General features: G+C 62.4%; 6 protein-coding genes across 11 annotated transcripts in view; 3 read left to right on the forward strand and 3 right to left on the reverse strand.

Annotated features, from left to right (window-relative positions):
- Positions 1 to 995: 995 nt before the first annotated feature.
- NUBP2 (NUBP iron-sulfur cluster assembly factor 2, cytosolic) lies at positions 996 to 8,093 on the reverse strand. Of its 4 annotated transcripts, none has more exons than XM_060119915.1 (8): positions 6,248 to 6,312; positions 5,776 to 5,901; positions 3,765 to 3,883; positions 3,472 to 3,670; positions 2,567 to 2,721; positions 2,341 to 2,451; positions 2,166 to 2,235; positions 996 to 1,600 (listed from the first exon to the last, which is right to left on the reverse strand). In XM_060119915.1, exons 1-8 carry the CDS (start codon positions 6,261 to 6,263, stop codon positions 1,455 to 1,457), a joined length of 942 nt encoding a protein of 313 aa, XP_059975898.1. In that variant the 5' UTR covers positions 6,264 to 6,312; the 3' UTR covers positions 996 to 1,454. The 4 variants fall into 4 exon arrangements, with proteins under 4 accessions (XP_059975898.1, XP_059975897.1, XP_059975901.1 ...); XM_060119914.1 differs by having other exon boundaries at positions 3,472 to 3,610; positions 6,248 to 6,302; XM_060119918.1 differs by lacking the exons at positions 5,776 to 5,901; positions 6,248 to 6,312 and adding an exon at positions 8,029 to 8,093.
- Positions 6,694 to 12,888, forward strand: SPSB3 (splA/ryanodine receptor domain and SOCS box containing 3). Of its 2 annotated transcripts, none has more exons than XM_060119919.1 (7): positions 6,694 to 6,795; positions 8,077 to 8,214; positions 11,046 to 11,220; positions 11,301 to 11,488; positions 11,568 to 11,670; positions 11,748 to 11,873; positions 12,090 to 12,887. In XM_060119919.1, exons 2-7 carry the CDS (start codon positions 8,089 to 8,091, stop codon positions 12,422 to 12,424), a joined length of 1,053 nt encoding a protein of 350 aa, XP_059975902.1. In that variant the 5' UTR covers positions 6,694 to 6,795; positions 8,077 to 8,088; the 3' UTR covers positions 12,425 to 12,887. The 2 variants fall into 2 exon arrangements, with proteins under 2 accessions (XP_059975902.1, XP_059975903.1); XM_060119920.1 differs by lacking the exon at positions 6,694 to 6,795 and adding an exon at positions 7,108 to 7,330 and having other exon boundaries at positions 12,090 to 12,888.
- Positions 12,889 to 13,482: 594 nt separating this feature from the next.
- Positions 13,483 to 16,639, reverse strand: EME2 (essential meiotic structure-specific endonuclease subunit 2). The gene is given in 11 exon segments (XM_060079249.1): positions 13,483 to 13,650; positions 13,738 to 13,751; positions 13,754 to 13,862; positions 13,864 to 13,927; positions 14,104 to 14,219; positions 14,393 to 14,486; positions 14,663 to 14,754; positions 15,456 to 15,548; positions 15,954 to 16,096; positions 16,278 to 16,449; positions 16,562 to 16,639. Coding segments are annotated over 11 exon segments (1,143 nt in total).
- Positions 16,598 to 17,902, forward strand: MRPS34 (mitochondrial ribosomal protein S34). The gene is made up of 3 exons (XM_060120262.1): positions 16,598 to 16,958; positions 17,105 to 17,147; positions 17,236 to 17,902. Exons 1-3 carry the CDS (start codon positions 16,638 to 16,640, stop codon positions 17,526 to 17,528), a joined length of 657 nt encoding a protein of 218 aa, XP_059976245.1. The 5' UTR covers positions 16,598 to 16,637; the 3' UTR covers positions 17,529 to 17,902.
- A 111-nt stretch (positions 17,903 to 18,013) lies between these two features.
- NME3 (NME/NM23 nucleoside diphosphate kinase 3) lies at positions 18,014 to 19,455 on the forward strand. Of its 2 annotated transcripts, none has more exons than XM_060120263.1 (5): positions 18,014 to 18,279; positions 18,358 to 18,488; positions 18,646 to 18,747; positions 18,812 to 18,916; positions 19,024 to 19,455. In XM_060120263.1, exons 1-5 carry the CDS (start codon positions 18,234 to 18,236, stop codon positions 19,234 to 19,236), a joined length of 597 nt encoding a protein of 198 aa, XP_059976246.1. In that variant the 5' UTR covers positions 18,014 to 18,233; the 3' UTR covers positions 19,237 to 19,455. The 2 variants fall into 2 exon arrangements, with proteins under 2 accessions (XP_059976246.1, XP_059976247.1); XM_060120264.1 differs by having other exon boundaries at positions 18,812 to 18,924; positions 19,024 to 19,230.
- An 89-nt stretch (positions 19,456 to 19,544) lies between these two features.
- MAPK8IP3 (mitogen-activated protein kinase 8 interacting protein 3) overlaps positions 19,545 to 21,117 on the reverse strand; it is a 48,332-nt gene continuing 46,759 nt past the window's right edge. Inside the window, exon 31 of the mRNA XM_060119885.1 lies at positions 19,545 to 21,111. Within this exon, the coding sequence (XP_059975868.1) occupies positions 20,990 to 21,111 (122 nt within the window). The 3' untranslated portion in view covers positions 19,545 to 20,989. The remainder of the gene's footprint in view (positions 21,112 to 21,117) is intronic.

Below are 21,117 nucleotides of genomic sequence, written 5' to 3' on the forward strand. Positions count from 1 at the left end.
ACTGGGAGGGTCGGGGACACAGCCTCCCCAACAATCATCAATTAAAAGCAACCCAATAAATGTGGCCGCCTATGAGGTTGTGTGGGGAGCTCAGGGAGGGAGGAGAGCTGGCTGGGCCGCAGGCCCCTCTATGCCATGCCTGCCCCACCTCTGGCTGCCTTGGTCCCACACGCCCATCCACAACCCTTCCTGTCTCGTGCCCAGACTCTTCTCATCCACTAGTCCCCAGGCCCCATCCCCACCTGAGGAGTGGCGGGCACTTACTCAGGTCCTCCAGGAACCTCGGCATCTCAGCCTCCTCGCTGGGCAGCGTCCTCGAAGGTGGCCTGGTCCTGGGAAGCTGGGGCCCAGCTGCTCCTGCTGAGGCCAACCTGGGGCCAGAGGGGGTGCAGACCCTCACTCTCCAGGTCCCTGTGCTCCTGGCCAAACCCCTCAACAGTTCTGCCCCCGCTCCCCCCACCCCCACAAGAAACATCCATCCTTGGTACACTCCTCGCCTCCCCATCTGCCCCCACGAAGTGGTACCTGAGGGCTGCTTCCCCAGGCCCCCTGCCACCCGTGCCCCAGGGACCGTTCCACATTCTCTACTGAGCACCCCACCTCTCCCATTGGGAAGAGCAGCACACCATGCCACCACTCTGCTTTCCAGAACCTCCCCCTCCTGGCCAGCCTTGGAGGGAAAACCCCTGGGACTCTGTTTCACACTCACCTTTCTGCTCTTCAGCTCAACCCCTCAGGCCCGCAGCACGGCGGGCGGGGCGGGCACTTAGCTCTCACTGGGCCAAGCATGGCCACTCACACATCACAAGTTACCCGACAAACTCTCCCCAAACGTATCTTCACCCGAGTCTTCAGAAGCCTGTCGACGACAGGGCTGTTGGCCCAGTTCCTGGGACTTAGGGAGTGGACGCTGACTGTCCGCCACAGGACATGGTGACACTAAGCCAGGGAGGCGGGACCAGAGCAGAATGATCTAGAAAGGTCAGACCTGTAACCACGGCGGTGGGACGCGTTTATTTTGGGCTCCTCTGAATTACAAGTTTGACACCTTACTGGGTGCTGCTGCCTATTTCACCAGGATTATAGGCCCAGTGCGCTCCCAGACACACAAGCTTTGTGAACAACGTGGAGACTTGGCTGTCGGGAGCAGCCCGTCTGTCTGGGGCGTGTGAGTACCGAGCTGCGCCACCAGGGAGGTCAGGCCACGGCATCGCAACCTCACGCTATCCCCGGGCACTACCACAGGCCGACCAGGCGGAACCACTGACTGTCAGTGGCTCTGATACTGAGATGCTGCTGAAGCACCAGAAACGTTCAGGGCAGGCCCACAGGGAGAGGAGCACATGGCGACGGCGGCCCAGAGCCACGGGTTTCAGGAACCCTGCTGCCACCTCTGTTCCGGGCTGTGAGCACGAGCCCCACAGCACACAGAGGAGACGCTCAAACTGTCTCGGTCAGGAGAGTCCAACAGGCACCTCGTTCAGAATCTTCTGGGCTATGCAAGAGAGTGCGGGAAACGCGGGGCTCTCGGGGAACCCCCGGATGAAGTCTCGGCCCTCCTCCAGGCTCCGTGTGAGCTCGGGGTCCAGGGGCACAGAGCCTGGGAGAGAGAAAGGAAGGGGGCAGAGAAGGGGCCGGGTGGTGAGAGCAAAGCCCGGGGCCGGGAGGCCGGGAGGCCACGTCCACACTCCCCACGGCCCAGGAGCCCGCTGGCAGTGCCACTTTAGCCGAGAGCAGACACCTCTTGCTGAGGTGCCTGGCAGGAAGGTACTCTTGGCCTCAGTCTCCACTGGGACGGCCAGCAACCCGCCCAGCAGGCCCGGCCCCACCACCTCTAGGGCTCTGGCCACTGGAAGAAAGGACAGGGTGAGTGCTGGGGACATGGTCCCGTGCCACCGGCGTCCCTGATACAGGCTTGCAGAGCCTCGGCCGCCCCTCTGCACCTCCATGGTCTCAGCAGGCATCTTAGCCGCAGACACCCGCTCAAAGCCCGGGGGGCTGCCTCTCTCCAGTTGGTGGGAACCAATTTGTTAGAGATGAGCTGTCACTTGCAGCTCAGGGAGGACTGGACTTTCCACCCTCCTCTCCTCTCCCCTGGGTGCAGGAGGCGTAGGGAGGTAAGGCCACCTAGAGCAGGGGCCCCGGGGCAGCCCTGGCTCGCTCACCCAGGAAGGGGACTCCAGCGTGTCTGGCCAGCTCCTCGCCGCCTCCCCTGGAGAAGATGTTGGTGCACTCCTAGAACACAGAGGTGCGGGGTCCACCTCCAGGCCTCTCACCACCCTCAAAGGGGAGGGGCCGACCACCCATACCCCCGACTTCCTGCGACATCCTACAACTCACCGAGCAGTGTGGGCAGACGAAGCCGCTCATGTTCTCCACAACCCCGATCACCCGCAACCCCACCTTCTTACAGAAGGTCAGCTCCCGCCTCACGTCCCCCACGGACACTGCCTGGAGACCAGGAAAGAGATGGGACCAGCTGATGGGCATCCCGAAAACTCAGCCAAGATGAGCGGAAAGAGTAGGGCAAAGCGCCTGCCCCAGGGTGAGGGTGCTCCCGTAGTACCTGGGGCGTGGTGACCACGAGGGCCCCCAGGGGGCTGTAGGGGCGCAGGGTGTCCACCACGGCCATGTGCTCATCAGAGGTCCCTGGGGGCGTGTCGACAATCAGGTAGTCCAGCTGCCCCCAAGCCACATCGGACACAAACTGCTTTATCAGTGCTGCGGAGACCCAGGGTGGCCCGGGGTCAGGGAGAGAGCAGGCGAGGCAGGGTCTCACTAAGGGGTCACACGAAGCCCGCTGCCTCCTCCCAGCCCTGGGGCAGGGTGGTGTCTGTGGGTTCCAGTACCACCGGGCACCCTGAGAGCTGCGTGTGCCATTCCTCACCAGGGGCAGGATGAGGACAGCAAGGTGGGGAGACCCTTCCCCACCCCACCCCACCCCTAGGACTTCTGATCGGGCCTTAGCTGAGGATGGCTAGCGCGGACCCTCCTGGGGTGGGTATCTGTGCCCGAGAGAGGTGGCCTGTGGTGGAATGCCACGCCAGCGTGTCCCGGAAGCAGCCCCCGCCCCGAGCTTGCTCTCACACCCCGCAGCCTCGCTCTGCCCACCGGAGGGAGTTTAATGCCGTCTGCTTGTGCAAAGGCACCAGAGCCCCACCAGGCACCCCACGCTGGGTGGTCTGAGCTCCAGGGGATGGACCAGGTGGCTGAAGGCTTCACAGCTGGCTCTCACGCTCTTGCCCCCCCAGGCCCACTGTCTGAATATTTGCGGGCTGACTGCTCAGGTGCACAGCGGGAGAGTCTTGGAAATGAAAAGGCCAGCACTAGAGTCTTTCGAACTTTACCCGAGGCTGGTGCTGTGGGGGGAGGGCTGTGTGGAGGAGAGCCAGCAGCCCCGGGGCTCCTGCACCAAGAGGGCAGCTGGGGAGGCCAGCAGGCTGACAGTGCTGTCTCCTGCCTGGTTATTACCGTTCTTCTTGGGGCCTCTCCACACCACTGCCTCATCCGGCTTCTCCAGCAGGAAGCCCACAGACATGAGGGAGATGCTCTGCTCCTGGTCCACGAAGACAGGCACCCAGCCACTGTCGCACTGATGCACAGCCTTGCCCTGCACCCGGAGCATGCGGGGGATGCTGGGGCCACACAGGTCCACGTCGAGGATACCCACCTGCAAGGAGGCGGGACGTCCACGCGGCATGCAGGGCACCGGCCAAGGCCCACAAGGGGCAGGGGTGGCCGCTCAGGAGATGGGAGGCACTCACCTTCTTGCCCGCGTGGCGCAGGGCCAGGGCCAGCTCCGTGGAGATGGTGCTTTTCCCAACACCCCCCTTTCCTGAGAGAACGAGGATGATGTGCCGGACGCCGGCCAGGTTTCCAGGCTCTAGTCAGAAGGACAACAGGGGAGGAGGGCAGGGCTCTCCTTCGTACCAGCCGCCCTCCATGCCCATTCACTGCGGGGTCACCAGATACTTCCTACATCCCAGGTCCTGAGACCAGGGCAGTCCCGAGAACTGCTCCATCACCCTGGCATGAGCAAACACACCCCTGCGAAAGGGCTTCCAGCAGGCCCCAGACCCAACCTACCAGTTCCTCAAAAATGGCTGCTCCCGCTATGTCTGGAGTGGGGCTGCTGGGGCAGGAAATGCCTCAAACTGCTCCTCTTTCCAGCATGCACACCTGTGAGCTCATGGGCACAAGGCCAATTCGAGCTAAAGACTCCCAGCTGATTCCAAGGGAAATGGGTGGAGACTAACGTAAATAGGGCGCTCGTTACCGTCAGGAGGTACACCTGTGCCAGGGCAGCACTCACGGCTCTGAGGTCTGATCTGTAGGTGCCCAACCCCCTCCCCTGGGGTCAGAAGAGGCACTCAAGGCAGCCCTGGCCTCCAGTTCTCAGGAGGGAGGCCACAGCTCTGGGGAAGCAACCACAATCTTGTGGGTGCAGATGTCAGGTCACCTGGATGGCTGAAGATCGTGCCTTAAGAAACCCTGGGTACACAAGGGTGGCCAAGGCATCAGTGCCATGCCCCAGGCAGGCCCGGGCCCAACCACTCTGGGAAGCCCTGTTGGTCGCTCTGCCCCAGCTGCTCTTCCTTTCAATGAGCCTGAAATGCCACCCTGTAAATACTCACCATTCCAATCCCTGCCTCCCCACAGCGGTTGCCATCTGCATACAAACAACCCTCAGCCCCCTGCAAAATGCCCACCTTCTTGCCCCAGCGCCCTTAGGACCTCACCATCGAGACTCCTGCCTGGCCTGCAGCAAGCCGCTCACTCACTCCACCACCCTCACTGCATACCCGGGTCCCCAGGAGGGGCTCAACGAAAGGTGAATAAACACTGTCCCCCCTCCTGACCCATCTCTCATGGGTAGGTTCAGAGGCCCCCGCCACCAAAGCCTCCCTAGAAAGAACTCAGAGTGCTCCTGGCCTGGCTTTCCAGCAGGTCCTTGTCACAAGTGCGTTCTAGCGCCTGTCCTGGGTCTCCGTCTGGTACTGGGGGCCGAGACATCTCGTAAGGTGACAAGGAAAGGGCGCCCCCCCAACCACCCAGATCATTGCCTACAAATACCTTGGACACATGCCTCAGGCCACCTCTGCGTCAACTTAAAAGGCTATTACTTAAATTGCTTTAATATCAAAAACTATTTGGGAATCAATTTCACCTTTCTTTGGTGTGGGGAGGGGTGCTCTGGTAGAAACTAGGGAAAGAACAAGCCAGATGTGGGTCCTGATTCCTACTCGCCCTTTGTGCGGGTGCTGCACTGCCAAGCCCCTAATAGTGAAGACTTGCTCTCCTCACTGGTGGGACTGGGGAACTTTATCTGCCTGAGCATCACACAGGACACTGCTGCTCCCAAGTCACTTCTCACACAACAATCCTTAGGAGCCAACCAGAAGAAACTTTCACTTGTAAGTATACTGAAAAAATTTATAAACAGATTATCAACGATAATCCGAGTGCCTATTAGATGTGAGAGGCTGCCCTGGAAGGGGCAAAGGAAAGCAGTATCTCCTCATGGAGGGAAGTAAAGGGCCCCCTGTATGGATAAAAAAAAGCCCAGTCAAACCTTAAGTCCAACCAAACCATGACTATTTGATACGCTCGACAAATATGAAAGTTTCCAGAAAGATACGAGTGACACCAGGAGTTGCCTCTGGGCACAGGGAGGTTTACTGCAAAGCCCGTTAGGCTTTTCTACTTTCCATGTGCACTTCCCCCTTAGTTAAAAGAGAAACCTTCATCCATCAATCTAGAAGCTATTCCTCTCACCTTGTAGCAAGTCTGCCCTTATCATAACAAACTTTTTCAGATTTTTCTCTCCAGTGTTACTTTTATAATCCGATGAATGAATCCAGCGTTGTAAGAGCTTTGTGCTCATGGTACCAGACCTGAAGTCTTTTGGAAGATAACGTGGTTAAGCTGTGCGAATCCGATTGTGCCCAATGTACGTATTCCGTCCCACGCAACTTTCCTTTAAATCAAGGCTTAAGAGGCAGAATAATACTTCTACAAACAACTGCGAGTATGTGACGTTCCAGTTTTTCCTTCTTAGAGCTCCTTATTCAAACAAGACTTCCTTCTAAGCGCCGTAATGACGCACGCCAGCACCTCTGAGACCTTTACACTGTAATTAAGACGGTGTGCTAAAACCCGGAGCCCTGACCAGCAGCTGCGGGCCGGCCCCTTCCCTCTTCCCCCGGTGCCCGCGGACCGAGAACGCCCCGCAGCCCAGCACACTCACCTGCTGCCGCCTCCATCCCACCCGGGTGGCCGCACTGCTCCCAACCACTTCCTCCTCGCACAGTCCGCCTCCCTGCCTGAGTGAAGTGCCTTCGGACCAATGGACAGTGCGAACCCTCCCCCCCCCCCCGGCTCCTCTTGATAGGCCCATTCGCGCTATCCTCAGCCAATCAGATCGCACGAGGGGGGCACGCAAGTTCCGGCGCAGACGACGTACAGGACCTGGACCCACTTCCGTGTCAACGCCCCAGCGTGAGGCCGCTTCTTTTCCTCGCCCCGCGTCCAATGGGCGCGCGGGCCTTGTCTCCGACCGCTTGCGATGTGGCCAATGGGGACGTCGGGTCAGGATTGACAGATCCAGCAGCCTCTCAACAAGAGGCGTGTGCCGCGGGGACCGCCCCGCCCCCGTAGCCCCGAGCCGCGCGCGCTGCGGGGCCAATGCGGCGCAGGGGGCGGGCCGCGAGGGCGGGGATTGTTTACGTCTCGCTCGGGAGCGGAAAGTAGGGCACGGCAGGCCGGGTTGAGCGCAGCGGCGCAGAGCGGCTGCAGGTGAGCGGCGGGCCGCGTCCGCGCCTCCCCGGGTCTCCCGGGCCCGACCGCCCCGCCCGGCTCGACCCCGCCGCGCCCGCCGACCTTTCGGAGCTGCGGGCGGCGGGGCCGGCGCGCCTTTGTTCCTGCGGCGGCATCGGCGGCGGCAGGGCCGGGCGAGGCTGGCGAGGCGCTGCGCCGCAGGCCGGGCGGGGCGGCGGGCGGGAGGAACCCCGCAACCCCACCGATCCTGAGACAGTGCGATGCCTGATGGGGAAGCGACCCCTACTGCAGCGGGGTCAGTCTCGGGGCCGTGCATTGCGCGTGCACGGCCTGGCGCTTACTGTTGCTGCGGCGGTGGAGGGCGAGGATTAGGCCGGGCCCACTCTGGCCGGTTCCAGTAACCAACCCTGGTCTGCAGACGGGCTCCTATCCCTCAAAAGCTCTGCCTGCGCTAATTCACTGCCGCCCCTCGGGGTCGTGGCAGGGCCCTCCTGGGGATTTCAAACCAGGGCAGAGCCGGGAAGTAGATGATCACAGAGAGCGACTTATTACTGTAAGTCGGGCATGGAAGTTGAGAGCCAAAGAGGGGAGAGGAAAGCGTTGTGGGCAAAGGGCTGGAAAGAGCTACCAGCCGGAACAGGGCCGGAACTTGTAGGCTTTGTAGGATATTGCATTTTATTCTAAGAACAGTGGCAAGCCCTGAGGAGTTAAAAACTCGTTAATTTAAAATTTTAAGATTTGTATTTCAAAAAATGCTCGGTTGTAATGAATGAAGTGGGAGGAGCCAGAGCGAAGACGAGTTGTGTGTGGGTGGGGCAGGCAAGGTGGCAGCAGGGGTGGAGAGGGATTCAGGACATGTTTCGGAGACGGTGTGGGGCGCGGAGGGCTGTGAGGCCATGGGGGGAGGGAGGAAAGAAGTGTTGGGGATGACTGCTGTGTGTCTGGCATGAGGAACTCGGAGGCTAGAGATGCCGTTTGTCAAAATGGAGAATGGAGGAGGAGCAGGCAAGGTTTGAGATGCTTGAGGGATGTGCAGGAGGGACATTTGCAGTCCTGAGGCCGAGCTCGGAGAGGGCCTGAGCTAGGCATTTGAGAGTCATGGCTGTCAGGATGGCATTCCACGCTCTCTACCTGGGTCTCATCAAGGTACTCGGACATTGGAGTGAGGTATGAGCTTGTGAAGAGAGTTCCGGACCCTGGGTGGACTGGCACAGTCTGGGGGCCAAGTGCAGGGGGTGCTGGGGGACCTACCGGTGTGTCATATGTCTTTCTCTGCTCAGACCTTGTGCTTTCTTCCAGATCCTGCCCACCATGGCCAGGCGCCCACGGAGCAGCAGAGCATGGCATTTTGTCCTGAGCGCAGCTCGCCGAGATGCGGATGCCCGGGCCGTGGCTCTTGCAGGGTCCACCAACTGGGGCTACGACTCTGATGGGCAGGTAGGTTCCAGTGGGTGAGGTGGGCATGGCTGGACTACACATTGCCTGAACTGAGACTGAAAGAGAAAGATGCCTCTGAGGGCAGAAAACAGGGCCAGCCTTGGCAGACCGTCCCCTGCGTGCGCTCTGCTTCTGCTCCCCCAGGCTCTTCACACTGGTTAAGGACACACGTGGCCCTGGGTGGCAGGACCTCAAGGCATATACTACATTCCTCTGTAGACTTTTGTCTTTGAAGAGGGTGTTAATGGGTACTTTGGTCAGTTCATTTAACGAAAACTTCTTCATTCCATTTACCCAACCGCTTTCCAAGGGTAGCTGTTGTTACCTCTGTGTGCAGCCTTCTGGACGTTTTCTCTGCCTGTTGAAGTCTGTACTCAACGTTTGTGTATATGCATCTAAAAAAAGGATTTTGATCTGTAAAGACCAACATTCCTGAGCCTTCCTGTGCTCAGGACCCTGAGGTCTGCAAGGCCCAGGAATACAGAGGCCGTGAGGAGGGCGGCTCAGCTGTCTGTCTGCAGTGCAGGTTCCTGATGGACCTGAGGGGTTTGCAACCAGAGCCTCACCACGCTGACTCCCACCACAGGGGTGGGGTGGCGGGGCTGTGTGGCCTCTGTGCCTGCCGTGGGGGGCCTGTGGGGAGGGCTTCACGAGTCAGTTTCCTGAACCTCTCAGACCAGAGCTGGGCTTTGGCTCTGCCCTGAGTCACCTCTGTTGTTTTCAGGGTGATCTTCGGGTAAGTTGGTTCTGCTCTGTCACATCCACCCTGCCTGGGTGCCCTGGCTCAGCCAGCTGTCTGGGTGGGGACAGGTGCCTATCCTCCCCAGCCCTCAGTGAGGGCAGCTGAAGCACCAGGGCTTGGGGCAGAATTGGAGGCGACATCCTGGGTCCCCTTCCTGGGGCCTCCCTTAGCTCCCTGCTTGGGCCAGCAAGAGGCCTCGGCCTGCATTCCTGTCCCGCCTCCAGCTTCCACTGACCACGTGGCCTGGAGCAGTCTTTTCTCCTGTCTGTCCCTGCCTCTCTGGCTCACCGCTGTGGGATGTGGGAGGCATCCAGGGGCTGGGGGTGCGTTGTCTGATACACACCTGTGGCTCATCCGGTCACCTAATGGGCCTGGAGTACTTGTGTGCACGTGTGGATGGAGAGAGCGTGTCACCCCAGCACCTTTGAAGGCCGAACACACACATCCTTGTCTCCGCTGCTCTAAGCTCTCCTTACAGCTTGCGGTGGGGCCGGGTCTGCCCTCTGCACAGGGGGTTATGTGCTGGGTGCCAAGCAGTGTGACCCCCAGGGCCAGCAGTGCTCAGGTCTGTGCCCCTGGCTCCTGACTCGGTGGGAAGGGATTGCCTCCTCTGGCAGCAGTGGGCCTGCCTTGGCTTGTGGGGGATTGCTCTTCCCCGCGAGTGGGGTGCTTTGGGCCTGCTGGCACTGTCCTTGCTGGCGTCTGTCTCCAACTGGGGCTCAGCCTCCTCGCTCCCTGAGCTGTCTCTGTCATCGATTCCCAGAGCTCCTGTGTGGCACTTGGGGCTGAGTGCAGTAACAAAGGAACTCAGTTCTGGTGGGAGGAGGCAGGTGAGCAGGACCCAGGAGAGCGTCAGGGAAGCCTACGAGAAAGGAAGAGGAGAAGGAAGAGGACGCAGCCTGAGAGGCTGAAAGAGCCTCTTTGAAGTAGTATCCAAAAGCCATCCAGGGGCAAACAGACCCCCACTCCTGCCCCATGGGGACAGGGGTGGACAGAGCAGAGGAGGAGGCTGGGCAGGGAGGGGGGTCTTATATTCTCTGATGAGAGTAAGTCTGTGGGCTTTGTTTTCAAGGCAGCAGAATTCCCAGGTCTGAACAGGTCACCCAGACCACTGTGCAGAGGGCATTTCAGGGGGAGCCAGAGCAGCACCCAGAGGCCAGGAGAGTGAGGGTGGAGGCCAGAGCCCCACCAGGACCCCAGGCGAAGCTGGGAGGGCTCAGAGAGCAGGCCTGCAGAGGCTGCCTGCACCCCTGGGACCTGAGACCCCAGGCCCTCACTGGTCGGCCAGATGTCAGAGCCTGGGTGGGTGTCTTGAGGGGCCCACGTGGCTCCAGAACAGGAACAACAAGGTGTACAGAGGCACCCTCGCTGGCCTCCAGGAGGGTCTGTGGGTCAGCTGGTCCCCAGAACCAGACCAGCTCAGCCTTAGCGTCTGGCCCCTGGGCCAAGATCAGGCCCTCAAGGCTTGGAGTCCATTTCTGTGAGGACTGAGAGCCACATGCAGAGGACCAAGGCCCAACTGAATGTTTTCCTGCTGCAGCCTGAGACCATGGGGCTTGCTCGTCAGGGTCCTGTGATGGGGGTTGAGAGCACACCCTTGCATGGACAAGGGGGCCACGGCCTGAGACAGGTATGCAGGCCCTGCCACAGCCATCAGCCCCCCTGGAGCCCAGCTGTGCCTTCATTAGGTCAGCAGTGGACTTTGCTGTCATGCTCCCGTTTATCACAAGCTAGATGTCCTCTGGACAATGACGATGGCTAAGCATGCAGCCCTGTCTTGGGGCTTATTAGTGGCTGGGCCTCCGGGGCCCTCTACTCCACTCCCAGGAAGCCACCGGCGTGGTAGGCCTTTGGCAAGGAGGCCCCCTTGCAGCTCCTGAGCCAGAAGAGGTGTCCAGGGTCACTGTGGCTGGCTGGCTGAGCCCTTGACACCCGAGGAGGCCCTTTGAGGCCAAAGCCCCAGATCCCTCCCTTGGGGCGTCCAGCCGTTCACCCGTGGGCCTGGGGTGGGTGGCAGGGCAGGTGGGGGAAGGGGTCGGTTGGGCCGGTGGAGGGCAAGAGGTGGAAACAGCTGGCCCTTTCCCCTCAGCACAGCGACTCAGATTCCGACCCCGAGTATGCATCTCTGCCATCATCCATCCCCAGCGCCGTGCCTGTGACTGGGGAGTCCTTCTGCGACTGTGACAGTCAGAGTGAGGCCTTCTGCGGCAGCCTGCACGCTGCCCACCGGGGCAGGGACTGCCGCTGCGGAGAGGAGGACGAGTGTGAGTGTGGGGGCCTGCGGCGGGTGGGCGGACCTCTGGGCCGGGGGGAACCTGCCCACCCTGGGCCTCTTCTCTCACAGATTTTGACTGGGTCTGGGATGACCTGAATAAGTCCTCGGCCACCCTGCTGAGCTGTGACAACCGGAAGGTCAACTTCCACATGGAGTACAGCTGTGGCACAGCGGCCATCCGGGGTACCAAGGAGCTGGGGGAGGGCCAGCACTTCTGGGAGATCAAGATGACCTCGCCCGTCTATGGCACTGACATGGTAAGTGGCCGGCAGGGTGGGGGGAGGGGTGCCGGGCACCTTGGTCCCCAGCCCCCTCTGCCAGTCCCGCCGTTTCCAGATGGTGGGCATTGGGACATCGGATGTGGACCTGGACAAATACCATCACACGTTCTGCAGCCTGCTCGGCCGGGACGAGGACAGCTGGGGCCTCTCCTACACGGGTGTGTGCGGTCCCCAGGGTGGGCGGGGCTGGGGGGCCCTGAGGCTGCAGGGCTCACCCCAACCCTGCCGCCCCCAGGCCTCCTCCACCACAAGGGCGACAAGACGAGCTTCTCCTCCCGGTTCGGCCAGGGCTCCATCATTGGCGTGCACCTGGACACCTGGCATGGGACGCTGACCTTTTTTAAGAACAGGAAGTGCATAGGTGAGGGCGTGACTCTGACACGTGCCCACAGAGTGTGGCTGCTACTGAGCTCCTGGTGAGGTTGAGGGCCCTGAAAGGCCATCCTTGCAGAAGCCTGAGGTCCCAGGGTCCCCAGAACCGGGCAAGGGTGGGGGGTAGGTGGAAATCCCAGCATCCTTCGTCCCCTTAGGAGAGCCTGAGCTTAGGGTTCAGGCTGTGCCACCTCCCCACCCCCAGGAGTGGCAGCCACCAAGCTGCAGAACAAGAGGTTCTACCCGATGGTGTGCTCCACGGCGGCCAAGAGCAGCATGAAGGTGATCCGCTCCTGCGCCAGCATCACCTCCCTTCAGTACCTGTGCTGCTACCGCCTGCGCCAGCTGCGGCCCGACTCTGGGGACACGCTTGAGGGCCTGCCCCTGCCGCCCGGCCTCAAGCAGGTGCTGCACCACAAGCTGGGCTGGGTCCTGAGCATGAGCTGCGGCCACCGCAAGCTCCCCACGCCCTCGCCCACGGCCAATCCCAGCAGCCCCGAGACCCGGCGCTGCCAGAGGAAGCGCTGCCGAAGGACCTAGCTTGTTTCCCAGTGAAAACTGCCTTCTGTAGCTGGGATGGCGTTTTCTCTGTTTCTCCCTTTGGACCACCCTCCAGGGCAACAGGAGAGGGAGGACTGAACCAAGGTTTGTCTCGGCTGCCGCCCTGCCACCCGAGGCTGAGAGAGGCCTTGCTACAGGGGCTCCGGGGCCATTATCCCTGTGATCCGGAGACCCGGACTTCCTAGTCTGTCTGCTTCCTGTGCCGGGTGTGGGAGCAGCCACCTTCCTTCTCAGAGTCTCTGGGGAGCTGCTGCCCCAGCATGTCTGGACTCAGGCTGCAGGCCTGGGAGGCTAGTCTGCTGCCTGTGAGGAGGACGGCTTCGTGAGAGGTCGGCTCTTCCTGCTGTCGCTGCCGGACTTGGGTTTTTCTTAACTTGCTTTGCATGTTGTCAGCTGCTGTTCCTCTCGTCTGAGGCTGAAAACGACCGTAATAAACTTAGAGTTTACGTCTCATGCTTACATACCTGTGGAACGAAAGGGGTCAGACTGAGGCCTGGGGCTCACAGGTGTCCACAGCTTTTCTCCTGTTGGGGGTGGTCACAGCACCCTTGAGGAGTCACGGCCTGGTTCTCTTTTCTCCCTCAAGACCTTGTCTTAATGCTTCTACTTTCTGAAGGTGCCCGCCTCCCCCACCCCCGCAGCTTCCAGGTGACCGGCATTTGCCCTGTGGGGCCCTGAGGCGCTGCCCAGCCCTGCCTGCCTGTCGTAGCTGGCTAGCAGCCCCTCTGCCAGTGTGTACAGGGCCCAGGGCATACGAGCCCTGCCCCCATCTTCTCCAGACCTTCCAGCCGGCTTGGCATCTCCTGGAGAGAAAGAATCTCCTCTTCTGCCCACCCCAGTTATGCAAGAACTTACTCTGCTGCCCCTCCTGCGCCCCCATCTTGGGGTCAGACCTGCCTGAGAGCCCCAGTGCAGGTTGTACTGGGTGTCTTGCTCCCGCACACCACCGCTCATGGTTTCTAGTCTGTCCCCTGGGCGGGCTGCATTCAGTCCTGCCAGTAGGTGGGAGAAGGGCCCGTCTGGTACCACAGATGTGGTCAGGAGCCCAGGTCCAGCGGGAGGTTGGGGTTGGTCGTCAGGAAGAGGCAGATGCGGCGAGAGAGGTCAGGTCCCAGCCTATGGGGCCACACACCCTCGTCCATCCTCACAGGGAGGTCAGCCAGGAGGGCTAGGCGCCCCTGCTCCATGCCACAGGCCACGTACACCTAGGGCGGGCATGGGGATGGGCGGGGCAGGCCTTGGGGGACCTGGCCTCCATATCTGGGAGTCTGGTTGGGGGGCGGGGGGCCCACCTGTTGCAGAAGGCAGGGGGAGGGAAGGCGGCGGCAACAGCATTGGCCACAGCCGGGCTGACACAGTTGAACTGCCTGATCTGCTGCCACCAGGCCCCCTGCAGGCTGGTGCCATCTCTTGCCACTCTTCTCGGCTGCTGCCCAGCACGCGGTGGTGCAGAAGGAAAAGGCCCCAGACTCCCGGGACTCCCTGGGAAGGGGAGGATGCCGGGAAGTGCCTAGACTCTTCATCACCTCTCCTGAGCGCCCCACCCCCAGCTCAACAAAACCCTCAGCCCCCTCTGCTCTAGAGGCCAAAGAGGCGCCACCCTGCCTGGCACTCCCACCCCTCCCGCTGAAGCCCCCAGCAGGGTGAGGGTCACACACTTGAAGGGACGCTGGGTGAGGGCCTTGGTGAAGGCACACACATGCTGACTCAGCTCCTGCCAGGAGGCCACCGACAGCACATCCACGTTTGCCCAGAGCTGCAGGAGCACCAGGGCCTGAGAAGGAGATGAGCCCGTGGGTGTGGATCAGAGGGTTCCCATGGGGGACACCCAGCTGAGACCAACCCCACGTGCCACCCACGTGCCAAACCAGCCCCTGCTGGGTCTCGGAGAGCAGCCCAAGGGCCAGAGCCCATGCCAACCATCTGGCCCAGCCCAACTGTCCTCACTTCCCCCACCTCGGGCCAGCCAACTGCCACCTCGGCACGAGCCACCGCTAAACGCTCTGGCTGCCATGTCTCCTGGGTGCTGGACTGGTAAGACCTGTGCAAAGGTGACCGTCCCTCTGGCTCCCCACCCTCCATGGTTCTCCTCCTGCCCCCAGAGCCCGTCCAAGGGAGAGGGTTAGCTGTGACACCAGCCCCCAGGGCCACCCCTGCCTTTCGCCCAAACTCTCCCATCCCAGGCAGGCTGGCTAAGGGTGTTAGGGTGACTGGCACCACAGGTAAACATCCAGCCCAATGACAGCCAGGTGGAGGCAGGCAGGGCTCTCAGGAGTGATCCAGGGCACATTACAGGTTGGGCCACATGTCTGCAAGCCAAGAAGGTTTACCATACCTGTTCCTCGGGGCTGTGGCGGGGGGGCCCACCGGCCACCACCAGTTTGCAGGAAGCAGGGGAGTGAGCCCAAGAACAACCCCGCGGTGCTGGGAGGAGACGGGTGGACTCCTCCGCCCAACCAGCTCTCTTTAGAAAACCAGCTCTGTGCCTCCCACATGATCAGGAAGATCTATGAAAGAACCCGGGCACACCCCAGGCTCCTAGAAGAGTTAGGCTCAACCCTCCTCCCCATTCCTGGTCCACCTCTGCACCCCAGCCTGGCATTTGCTTGATATATACAGGTGCTTGATAAACAGAGAACCTTGAACTCTGGGACCTGGCAGAGGGTGTAACCTAATGACACTCTGGCGCAAACATCAGCTGAGCGATCCCTATTTCTCCCGCCAGGCGGCAGCTGAGCGGTTGGGTGTCACAAGGTGGACTGCACAGCCAGCCTACAGCCCTAGTCGCCAGGCCCCCTCTCAGCAGTTTACCACCTGACTTCTGACTCAGTTCTCAAGAGAACCCTCCTTATCCTGGCTTCTACCCTCAAGAAGCAGCCGTGGCTCCCACCTGCTCCCGGGCCAAGAGCCCGGCTGGCTTCCCCCATCTCACCCACAACATCCAAAATAGGGAACCCAGCCTCTCACGATCTGTGGTCAGGGATTACTCCTTCCTCCCTCCCTCCCGCACCTGGGTCAGCTGGACAATGCCCTGCAGAAACTCCTCAGGCTCCAGCAGCAGCAGCCGGTCGTGCTCATCCGCAGCCCACACCTCAGGAGGCACCTGTGGGAACATACAGGGCACTGTTGCCCACCCTTGGCCTCGTGCACCCCGGGCCATGGCCTGGGCACCCCAGGAGACCTGAGGCTTGCGCAGGTTCTTCCCGGACTGCTCTACAGAAACCCAGCGTCCCACCTTCTACTGAGACTAAAAGCACTGCAGGTCTGCCACGCAGCAACACCTGTGGCCACAGCCCGGCTGGGATGGAGCATCCCTCAGCAGTTGTTGCATTCAGGCTCTGGATCCCAGCCCACAACTTACCAAGAGTGGCCTGTGCACCATTCACTCAGCGTTCCCCGTTCTCAGTTTACTGGTACGTAAAACGTGCACAATTGCTACAGCTGCCTCTCAAAAGAGCTTTGTCACATAAAACACCCAACCCAGGGCTGCATTCCGTAAACCCAGGACACTCATACTGAGGGGGCAAGGGTCTGGCTTCACTCTGGTCCACCTGAGGCTCCAGGCAGGGCGCTCGGGCTCCACGCGGTACTCACAGCCCAGGGCGTCCAGAGCCTCCATCAGGATGTCGGCACCGGCATCTTCCAGAATGGCTGGATGGGGCAGAGGGACAGTCAGCTGTCACTCCTTCCTTCCCCCACGAGAGAACACTACTTGGGTGGGGACAGCAGCCCCACAGCCTGCAGAGCGTGTTACTAACATACTGATTCCCGTCCGGCTCCCAGAGCGCAGATAAACAAGCTCCCCAAGGCCGCTGTCCGCGCCCGCCCGCACCTGGGTCCACGAGCACCGCCAGGCGCCGAACGGCTTGCTCAGGCCGCAGCCGCCGCAGCACCTCGGCCGCCGCCCTGTGCTCCTCCGCCGGGTGCCGGACCCTGGCGGCGGCCTCCTCGCCTGCGGGGCCCTCGGTGTCCGAGTCCGAGATCTCCCAGGTCGGGGTCTGCAGCTATCCCCGGCCCCGGCGCGAGCCCCCGGCCCTCCCAGAGCCGGCCCTCGCCATGGCCCGCCCGGCCTCTTCTCCCCTTCCGGCAGCGCCCGGACGCCTTTGCGGGGGACACCTGCCGCTTCCGGCGTCGGGCGCGCCCCGCGGCGCGCGGTGGCATCTTCCGGCCGGAGCGCGGAGGCTGCCCGGCCATGGCGCGGAAGAAGGTGCGGCCGCGGTTGATCGCCGAGCTGGCCCGCCGCGTGCGGGCCCTGCGCGAACAGCGGGAGCGGCCGCGCGATTCGGAGCGCTACGCCCTGGACTACGAGACGCTGACGCGGCCGCACTTGGGCCGCAAGCTGCCCGCGCGAGCCTGGGCCGACGTGCGCCGCGAGAGCCGCCTCCTGCAGTTGCTCTGCCGCCTCCCGCTCTTCGGCCTGGGCCGCCTTGTCACGCGCAAGTCCTGGCTGTGGCAGCACGACGAGCCGTGCTACTGGCGCCTCACGCGGGTCCGGCCCGACTACACGGCGCAGGTGCGTGCACGGTGCCCACTCCTCAGCTCCCGGCACCGCGGGGCACCACTGTCTCCCCTGCGCGCGACTTTGTGGGACGGGATGTCCTGTCGCCCGAACCCTGGGCAAGCGAGCTTTCTGAGCTGATCTCCTCACTTGCTTTGCAGAACTTGGACCACGGGAAGGCCTGGGGCGTCCTGACCTTCAAAGGTAAGGCGTCCAAACCCGGTGGGGAGGCTGCCGGCAACAGATTGTTCCGCCAACGTGTGTGCAAGAAGCCTCGTCCTTCTTTCCCCAGGAAAGACGGAGAGTGAGGCTCGGGAGATAGAACAGGTCATGTACCACGACTGGCGGCTGGTGCCCAAGCACGAGGAGGAGTCTTTCACCGCTTTCACGCCGGCGCCGGAGGACACTCTGTGCACTGTGCCCTACCCGCCGCTCCTCCGCGCAATGATTCTAGCAGAGCGACAGAGAAATGGAGACACCAGCACGGAGGAGCCCATGCTCAATCTGAAGAGGATACGCATTGATCCCTGGGACTATCCTGAGAACCAGGAGTCGAAGAGAAAGACCAAGGGCACCGCAGTCTAAAATGCCAGAGCGGGCAGGCTGCCGCAAGGGTGCAAGGCAGTGGCCACCATTTTCGGTTACACCTGAATCAGCCCCCTGGGAGCTTGGATCCTACCTCCCCGTGACTTGTTGAGGTTCTACATTTTCTTGGAAAAGGGTGGGGTCAGACCTTGCACCTTGTGTCTTTCCTCTGTCCCCGCTGCCCCAACACGCAGATCTGACTGAGGGGGCCTCGCAGGAGGTGGCTGCTGGGGAAAAGCCGGAAGCAGCAGGGCCCGCAGGTTTGGAGCCCCGGTGCTGGCTCCTGTCACTTCCACGCTGGCTTCCCTCCCTATGACCTGTTGCCTCTGCCGGGACCCAGGTAGAAACTGAACGCGAATAAAGGCACATGAAGCAGCCCTCGGATGTGGCTTCTTTGAGTTTGGGTACCAAAGCGGGCTGTTGGCAGGGCTGTGGGGGAGGAGCAGGCTGACACTGCTGCTTACGGCCGGGTGGTGAGAGGAGTGCCGCGCAGGCGCCCGGTGGTGGGGAGACCCGAGGGGATTCGGGAGTCACAGGCGCGGCCGCAAAGGTCCCGGCGTCGGCGTGAACGACAGGCACCCCCTCTCCGCGTCCACCGAGGTGGCGGCGCCCGGCGACCAGGCCGCTTTAAGCACAGGCCCCGCCCCGGCCCGCGCGTCGCCCCCGCCCAGGCCCTCGAGAAGCCCGAGCCCCGTTGCCGCCATCATGATCTGCCTGGTGCTGACCATCTTCGCCAACCTCTTCCCGGCGGGTGAGCGGCGCGGGCCGGGCGGGGCGGGTAGGGGGTGCGGCCGGGTCTGATGCGCCCCGACCCCGGCGGTCCCCACAGCGTACACCGGCGTGCACGAGCGCACCTTCCTAGCCGTGAAGCCCGACGGCGTGCAGCGGCGGCTCGTGGGCGAGATCGTTCGGCGCTTCGAGAGGAAGGGCTTCAAGCTGGTGGCGCTGAAGCTGGTGCTGGTGAGGGCCGGGGTCCCCAGGCGTGGGGAGCGGGACGGGGGGGCGGGATCCCCGGGCGCGGGGAGCGCGGCGGGGTGGGGTGCAGGGGGAGAGGGGTCCCCGCGCGTGGGGGATGGGGGTCCCAGGAGCACGCGTCTCGTCCCCCCTCCCTCCCCAGGCCTCGGAGGAGCTGCTGCGCCAGCACTACGCCGAGCTGCGTGAGCGCCCTTTCTACGGGCGCCTGGTCAAGTACATGGGCTCCGGGCCGGTGGTGGCCATGGTGAGTGCTGGCTGGCGGGAGGGCGGCGCGCTGACCCCGTGCTGACCCCGGACCCCGTCTGCAGGTGTGGCAGGGTCTGGACGTTGTGCGCGCTTCGCGGGCGCTCATCGGGGCCACGAACCCAGCCGACGCCGCGCCTGGCACCATCCGTGGCGATTTCTGCATCGAGGTCGGCAAGTAAGGCCGGTTCCGACTCCCCGAACTGGGCTGCGCGGGGCTCTCTGCCCGAGCTCTGTCCGCTCCGGGCCTGCGCTCACGCGCGCCTCTCCTGCACAGGAACGTGATTCACGGCAGCGACTCGGTGGAGAGCGCCCGCCGCGAGATAGCGCTCTGGTTCCGCGCGGACGAGCTCCTGTGCTGGGAGGACAGCACCGGGCACTGGCTGTACGAGTAGCCGGTCGGGCAGACGTGCCCGTCTGCAGTGGGCTGTGGGTGATTCCGCATCCTTCAGGCCCCAGAGGTGTGCACACGTGTGGGCCCCACCCCTAGGAGTTCAGAATACCCTTCCTGTGGCAGGGGGCACAGGAGGGCAGGTGGTGCATGCCTGCGGAGCTCTGGTTGCTACAGGCCTTCCTGTCCTGGCTGAGGTTCTCAGGAGGCCCAGCCCGGCCTGCGCCCGTTTACAGCACGTCTGGAATGTGGCAGGGAGCCACCCTAGTACTTGGCTTGTCCCAGTACTTCTTTTTATAATAAATTGAGGAAAACTTTTGTGCTCGAGTTGGTTTGGGTTCAGGGACACAGAAGCATGATGTTAAGACATTTATTACTTACAGAGCAGATATGTAGGTTCACTTGCAGGGCCAAAGCCTGAGGAGAATCGTGTCACCCAGTTGCACCCACCCGGCTAACCCCCGAGTCACTTCAGGCCCTGTGAGGACAGACAAGGGACTTGACGTACGTCACAGTGGAGAGTGGCAGGGTGGTAGGGAGAAGCCTGCAGCTGCAGGTGGCTGCAGCGGTGGCCAGCTGGGCTCATGGGATGGCTGCCCAAGATCTGTGCTTCTCTGGTGGGAGGTGGGTGGGCAGCAGGGCCTGGGGCTGCCCTGATCGGTGCCTCGAGGAACAGGAATAAGGCCTGGGCAGGTGGGAGAGTTGGCAGTCCAGGGCGGTGCCCCTCAAAGCAGGCAGGCGCCATCGCCGAGAGCCGGCTGGAGGCGGCTCCTGTCCTTAACCCTTGGGCCTCTGCTTGGTGGCCTATCATCAGATGCTCTCAAGGGAGCAGGCCACACCGCTTATCCCTAGGCACTTAGTAGCGTGTCTTGGGAGCTGGGCTCCTTGGAGACTGCACAGGAGGCAGGCCCTGGAGCACACCTTTCCCCATCACCCTGAGGCTGAGCCTACATCCAAGGACTGACCCCGGGAGAGGCCAGGGGCCTCCCCTTCTTCCTGAGGCTTGGGGCTGCCCTGGCAGCCTGAGAAATTCCACCCTAGGGGCTTCCGGGAGGGGTGGGACTCAAGGGGCCTGCTCCTACAAGGTGGGTGTTCGCCTAGGGAGAGTTAGCAGGGTCGGGGAGGACACAGGTCAGTGAGGGCCGGTGAGAGCCCGCCACACAGGACGATCATGGGGCTTGAGTGGGATGAGGGTGTGTCTGTCTTCTCAGGCAGCTGCCCCAGGGAACGTGGTTACGTGCTTTCATGCCAGTTCCCAGGGCGGCAGGGATGGGGGAGGGGGAGCCCAGGGAAGGCTAGCAACTGGGCCAACTCCCTGAGGGTTGGACCCCCCACTCCCATGGGCAGCAGCCAAAGGCAAGTGGACTTAGGGTGGGAAGACTCAGTGGGGTGAAGTCCCTGCTCGACTCCCTGGAGAGATCCTGGGAATGAGTGACTGGAGTGGGGAGCCCAGGGTGGAGCTCGGAGCCACCTGTAGAGGCTTCCCTGGCCCGACCCACCCTGGGGTTCTGCCTCGCTCTGGTCCTGAAGTGCCCTCGGGCCTGGAGGGCTTTGGGCTGGGTGCCAGCCAGGAGCTGCTGGGGACAGGGTGTCCCGAGAGGCTCTGCCCCTCCCTGGTCAGGATGCCACCCCACTCCCCACTCCCAGCCAGACCCTGTGCTCTCTGCCAGCTCATGGGGAGGCCCGGACCGAAGGTGAAAGCTGCAGGTTGAGAGGCTAGAAGTGGGGTGGACGGGCGCCTGGCTGCCTGCGGGCAGGCTGCTCCCTGGGTGGGTGGTGGGCAGGTGGGCGGGGCTGTATGTACACGTGGCAGGTGGCATCAGGCAGGGTGGGGTGGCGGCGGGCCGCAGCCTCACTCGGGGGTGTAGGACACCTGCCACACGATGATGTGGCTGCGCTCGGCCTTGGACAGCAGGGGCTTCACCTGGCTCACGTCCCCTGCACCCTCCTCGGGCTCATCGTCTTCTCCATCACCTGGAG

Source organism: Mesoplodon densirostris, chromosome 16 (assembly GCF_025265405.1).
Source record: "Mesoplodon densirostris isolate mMesDen1 chromosome 16, mMesDen1 primary haplotype, whole genome shotgun sequence".
Classification (NCBI taxonomy): domain Eukaryota; kingdom Metazoa; phylum Chordata; class Mammalia; order Artiodactyla; family Ziphiidae; genus Mesoplodon; species Mesoplodon densirostris.